Raw genomic sequence first — 6,686 nt, 5'->3', positions numbered from 1 at the left:
GAGATATATAAGAAGGGTGAAGAAGAAGAATGGAGAAGAATGTCGTTCATATTAGTGTTTAGAATATAGGGGGACATAATTAATGGGTTAAGGGACATAAATTAATGGGGTTAGTAAAATGATTATTATATAAGGAGACATATGTTAGTGGGCTAGTGTGGGAGGAATAAATATATATGTAAGTATATAATATATACATGTACAAAGCTCAATGTAAAGAACACACAGAAGATTGGTTTTTCAATCAGATTTTTTCCTTCAATTTCGTACATGGTATCAGAGCAATAAGCTCGATCCAACAGTCCAACCATCAAATCAATTTACATCAGATTCATCATCATAATTAGTAACCTAAAATGTATGAAATAACCATCACGTATACTGGTGATACGAGCAATGCTGCAAAACCAGTCAGCTATGATGCCAATCACCCTTATCATCTCAACAACTCTGATTCACCTGGAATGACTCTAGTCAACACTATGTTTGATGGGAGAGGATACCCAGGGTGGAGGAGATCTATTCTCCTGTCTTTGTCAGCCAAGAAGAAACTTGGTTTCATCAATGGAGCATGTCTACCTCCAGATCTGAAATCTCCAGACCATGAACAATGGAGTTATATGAATGGTATGGTCATCTCTTGGATCCTAAATGCTCTCTCAAAGGATATTGCAGACAATGTGATATACTCCAAAACTGCAAAAAAACTTTGGGACAGCTTGGAGCAGAGATTTGGGAGATCAAATGGAGCCAAACTTTATCATCTACAGAAGGAGTTATCAGGTTTAGTACAGGAAAACAGTAACATTGCAGCATACTTCACTAAGCTCAAACGACTGTGGGATGAATTAGATGCTTTAAATGTTATCATATGTTATTCATGTGTTTGTGTTTGTGAAGGAAAGGCAAAGTTGACTAAGTCTCTTGAGGATCAGAGATTGATCCAATTCCCAATGGGATTAAATAACATCTATGCACAAGCAAGAGGAAATATCCTCATGATGAACCTTTTGCCTAGCATAGATGTTGCTTATTCACTTCTCTTGCATGATGAAAATCAAAGAGAAGTTTATGCAAATGCACATTTTAATTCTGAATCAGTATCATTCATGGCACCTAGAGAGGCCAAGCAGCCTAATGCACAACTTCTAGCTGATTTTGCAGCTTTTATGATCACAGGACAAAGGAAGAATTATCAGAAACTTAGAAGCCAAACACAAAGAGGAGCAGCCATATCACCCAAATATAACAACTCAGGGCAAACGTTTGTTAAATTTCAGCAAAGGTTTAAAGGAAAAAAGAAGAACAATCCAAATGTGTCTTGTACTTATTGTGGAAAAACAGAGCATACACAAGAGGATTGCTATAAAATTATTAGATTTCCATAAAATTTTGAGTTCACCAATCACAAAGGTCAGCATACTCAAATTAAAGGAAATGCAGTCTTAACACATGAGGAACGTGAGAATTCAGCAGGACAAAGCACTGAGCTCAACAACAGTAATTTTGGACAGCAACTTAGCAAGGAACAAATTGCAGAAATAATGCACATGTATAAGCAGGAAAAGTTAGCACAGACAGAAAATAAAGGAATCAATGCTAATGCAGTTGCTGGTACTATTCTAAAATACTCATGTTCAGTGTTTACTAGTCTAAAATTAGATACCTGGATCATTGATTTAGGTGCCTCAGAGCATATGTGTTTTGATCATAATTCTTTCCTGTTTCTAACTCCACTTCCTGTACCTTTGAATATCAGTTTACCTAACTCTTTCAAGGTGATTTTTACTCATATAGGGAGTATTTCTATTCTGCCAGGTCATATCCTGAATAATGTGTTACATGTTCCAGATTTCAAATGTAACTTATTATCAATTAATAGGTTTTGTGTTTAGTTCAAGTATGATGTCTTATTCACATCTTGTGTGTTGCAGGGCCTTTTAATGAAGAGTCCACACATTTTTGGTGAAGTTAGAGAGGGACTCTACTTATTGGAACCAAGTGGACTTAAGTCTAAGGGGCTATTCAATAGTAATATACCTTCAATTCTGAAAGAAAGAAGTTCCGTTTCAAAGTCTGTTTCTTTTTCTAGTCCAGTTCAAATTAATGGTACTCCTGATGTTAAAATTTGGCATGTAAGATTGGGACAACTTCCATTTTCAGCAATGAAATATTTAGATTTCCTTCATTGTAAGTCAAATTCTGAGTTTATCTATGATGTTTGTCATAAGGCTAAGCAAACCAGGAATCCTTTTCCTGTCAGTAGCATAAAATCCAAGCATATATTTGAACTTATGCATGTAGACATATGGGGACCTTATAAGTCAAATACTTATAATGAATTTAGATATTTCCTAACTATAGTAGATGACTATAGCAGAGGAACATGAACATTTTTATTAAGTGCAAAAAGCAATGCTTTTTCTATGCTTAAATCTTTTCTGTTTATGGTTGAAAGGCAATTCAATGTGAAAGTCAGAATGATAAGATCTGACAATGTATTAGAATTGGGAAAAGGTACACAAGAAGGCAGCTTTCCTAGCTTTAGAAAGAATTCTACACCAACTGTCTTGTGTAGCAACCCCTCAACATAATGGAATTGTTGAAAGGAAGCATAGACACCTCTTATAGATTGCAAGAGGGTTAATGTTTCAATCCAAGATACACATATCATATTGGGGTGAATCTATCCTAACTGCCACACATCTTATTAAATAGGATGCCTTCTAGTGTCCTTAAAGGAAAGACACCATATGAGGTTTTATTTCAAGAGAAACCCAAGTATGATCATTTAAGGAATTTTGGATGCCTCTGTTATACTTATACAATAGCCCATGGAAGAGTCAAGTTCGATGATAGGGCAACTGCTTGTGTTTTGCATGGTTATCCACTTCATCAGAAGAGATATAAGCTATTGGAATTGTCCACATAAAGAGTATTTGTGTCAAGGGATATGAAATTTCATGAATCACACTTGCCTTTTGTTGAAACCGCACATCACAACATCCTATATTCCCAAGCTCAACATTTACTACAGAACCCACATATTCACCTTCATCACAGGATCAATCCTCACTTTCTTTAGAACCTGAAGTTTATGATATTTTCTCCTTACCATCACCAAGTTCTTCATACACTCCCTCTCATCACCAATTGTCTATTAGCCCAATTCATTTTCAGTCTATCCTAGATACACCACACACTACCTCACAAGTTTCTATACCCCAAGCAACCTACACCATTGAGAAAGTCAGGAAGAGTTTCCAATCAACCAACCTACTTGAAAGATTATGTATGCAGTAATATCATATTCACAAATATAGCAACAACTTGTTTCACTCAACCAAGTAAGCCTAGGGAATTCTGTTTCTTTTCTCTGTCACCCAATAATCAACATGTGTTGCAATCCCTCTCTACTGTCATAGATCCTAACCGTTTTGGACAGGCTTGTCAACATCCATGTTGGATAGAAGCTATGAATTCAGAGCTTAAAGCTCTAGAAGACAACCACACATGGGATGTGGTTGAATTACCTAAAGGAAACAAGGTTCTACCTTGCAAATAGGTGTACAAGGTAAAACATTTGTCGGATGGAAGAATTGAAAGGTTGAAGGCAAGGCTGGTGATCAGGAGGGATGTCCAAAGAGAAGGAATAGATTATAGTGAGACTTTTTCACCAGTGGTGAAAATGACAACCATAAGGTGTTTACTCACTATTGCAGCCAAAAGAGATTGGAATGTGTGTCAATTAGATGTCAACAATGCATTTTTGTATGTGGATCTACAAGAGGAGGTGTACATGAGGTTTCCAGCAGGCTTAACACCTCCTAGTCCTAAGCATGTTTGTTTACTAAGGAAGTCATTGTATGGTTTAAAACAAGCTTCTAGACAATAGTATGCTAGGCTTGCACGAGCTTTGAGTTTTAAAGGGTATTCTTCATCATTAAACGATTACTCACTATTTTTTAAACGGACAGGAAACCTGATTTCTATCCTAGCTGTCTATATAGATGACATACTGCTTAATGGAGATGACTTGGAAGAAATTTAGCATATCATGGGTTTTCTAAACAGTGAATTCAAGGTAAAAAAATCTATGAGACATATATTATTTTTTAGGGATGGAAATTCTGCGAGAAAAGGAAGGTTTTATTGTAAGACAAAGGAGATTTACCCTAGATATGCTGAAGGAATTTGATGTATCTCATTTACCTCGAGTCAGTTCTCCTCTTGATCCTTCCTCCAAGCTTCAAGCTGATGATGGGCACCCTTTGCAATATCCAACAGTATTTCGTCATCTGGTTAGCAAGTTAAACTATCTCACTAACACTCGCCCCGACCTTTCTTTCGCAGTCCTTACCTTCAGTCAATACATGGAGAGACCATATAAATCTCATTTCTCTGCTGCCTTACGAGTGCTCAAATATTTGAGTTGTGATCCAGGACAAGGAATTCTTCTCTCAGCAAAACACTCATTCTCCTTGCTTGCATTTTGCGATGCTGATTGGGCCTCTTGCAAGGATTCTATGAGTTCCGTATGTGGATTTTTCATCACACTAGGAGGAGCACCCATTTCCTGAAATCAAAGAAATAAGTGTCAATCTCTCTATCTTCTGCAGAGGCAGAATACAGATCGATGAGAAGAGTAACTGCAGAACTTACTTGGTTAGTTCGACTTCTTGAAGATCTCTCTGCACTAGTAAGTGTTCCCATACCTCTTCACTCTGACAGCAAGGCAGCCATTCATATCGCCCGTAACCCCGTCTTCCACGAACGAACAAAACATGTAGAAATTGACTGTCGTTTTGTGCGTCAACAGTTCCTTTCCGGTTTAATTACTCTTTCTTTTGTTCCATCTAAAGACCAACTGATGGATCTCTTCACAAAGCCATTTCTCTGGGGTTTCTCACTCCGAAATTTTGAGCAAGTTAGGGGTCACAAATTTACCCTCCAACTTGAGGGGGGATGTTGGGAAGAAGAAACCAGAAACCATATCCTAATTCTAACAATCTGTGGAGATTTACTTAGAGATATAAAAGAAGGGTGAAGAAGAAGAAGGGAGAAGAATGTCGTGCATATTAGTGTTTAGAATATATGGGGACATAATTAATGGGTTATGGGACATAAATTAATGAGGTTAGTAAGATGATTATAATATAAGGAGACATAAGTTAGTGAGTTAGTGTGTGAGGAATAAATATATATGTAAGGGTATAATATATACATGTACAAAACTCAATGTAAAGAACAGAGGGAAGATTGGTTTTTCAATCAGATTTTTTCCTTCAATTTCGTACAATATATATATATATATATATACTAGATGGCATGTGCTCGTACTGTGCACGTGTGTATGGCCGACCTAGCAGTTTGCTGTAATTGTTCCCGTAAAATTCTCATAAGGTTTTGGATGTCATAAATAAAATATCTATATGGATCAAAAGCACTGAACTTGAATCCTCGATGGTAACTCAACCCCATGACATGTCACATGATATACATTATTCATGTTTAAGGCAGCAACGGATGACAGAAACCAAGCACCTCAAAGTGCAATATTAAGGTATTTATAAAAAAATATATATCATTAATTTAACCGCGTAAAGCGCGGCAAATTTACTGGTTACTAAATACTATAAGGCCAAAAGGGGAGGATAAGGGAGAGACCAATCGTATATGCTACTGAGAATTATAGGACTCGTTTGAAAACCATTTTGTAGCATTTTAAAAAGGGATAACTAATAAAAAAGAGGGATATTGTGGTTTACATTGTCCTATTAAATCAAAGTTGGAGACATGATCTAAACATGAGTTGTAATGCATTTCTTTAATTTATTGTTGTGAGATCATGTAACTGTTTGACCACATAAAATATCGTCTACATTTGTTGTCGTACTTTTGGATCGCCATAAGAGGCACATGCATCCTTTTTAAAAAGGAAATCTCCCTTTATAATTTGATTTGATCACCTTTAAGTAGTGAAAATTTAAGGTAAAAATATACATTAATTAATATATATTTATTGACAATAATATATATAAAAGTATGTGTTATATATTTATTGAGTTGGTGTGAACATGGAATATGTGTACATTTATTTCATTAATTGAGTCAGTACTTAACTGATGTAAACTTATATTCTTCATTTTAACTATTAACATTGGTAAAACTGACTCTTGTAATAAAAAAATGCCAATCAACTTCAGCTATAAAGGTATAATTTCACATTATTACTGGATATTTTATGAAATGCTACTTGCTCCTTATTTTTCAATTGTAGAATAAAGTAGATATTTAGAACAAAAATGATTAAATAAACTTCCTCGCGACCTTCCTACTAGCCAATTATTGTAAGTAGGAAACAAAAATGGCAAAAGGGATTCACTGAAATTATCTCCACAAGACAACAAATAGCTCACTGGAAGATGAATTATAATTACATCCCTTTTGAAGTAAACATACTTCTATAAAATTAATTAATATGCTTAAAACAATAAAAATTACTCAAATTGCTAGAGTGGACAACCAATTAATCGAAACATTGGCAGGAATGGGCATGGTGCGAAATGAAGTAAGTAGTTTTCTAGTCTTTTGTCTATTTTCGTTTTTTGAGTCGAGGGTTTTTCGGAAACAATCTCTCTACTCTCTCGGTGTAGGGATAAAGTCTGCGTACACATTATCCTCCC

The 6,686-nt window shown here is 35.7% G+C and overlaps 2 protein-coding genes across 2 annotated transcripts; both read left to right on the top strand.

Moving 5' to 3' along the window:
• Nucleotides 1-356: 356 nt before the first annotated feature.
• LOC104119694 (uncharacterized) lies at nt 357-3,895 on the top strand. Its single transcript, XM_070199445.1, has 4 exons — nt 357-1,323; nt 1,414-1,778; nt 1,935-2,258; nt 3,566-3,895. The coding sequence occupies exons 1-4, from the start codon at nt 357-359 to the stop codon at nt 3,893-3,895; spliced, it is 1,986 nt and encodes a 661-aa protein (XP_070055546.1).
• Nucleotides 3,896-4,121: 226 nt separating this feature from the next.
• On the top strand, nt 4,122-4,580 carry LOC108949140 (uncharacterized mitochondrial protein AtMg00240-like). The gene has a single exon (XM_018778866.1). It carries the CDS (start codon nt 4,122-4,124, stop codon nt 4,578-4,580), a length of 459 nt encoding a protein of 152 aa, XP_018634382.1.
• The last annotated feature ends 2,106 nt before the right edge of the window (nt 4,581-6,686 follow it).

This window comes from Nicotiana tomentosiformis, chromosome 1 (assembly GCF_000390325.3).
Source record: "Nicotiana tomentosiformis chromosome 1, ASM39032v3, whole genome shotgun sequence".
In the NCBI taxonomy this organism is placed as follows: domain Eukaryota; kingdom Viridiplantae; phylum Streptophyta; class Magnoliopsida; order Solanales; family Solanaceae; genus Nicotiana; species Nicotiana tomentosiformis.
This window is presented reverse-complemented; position numbering and strand designations above follow the sequence as displayed.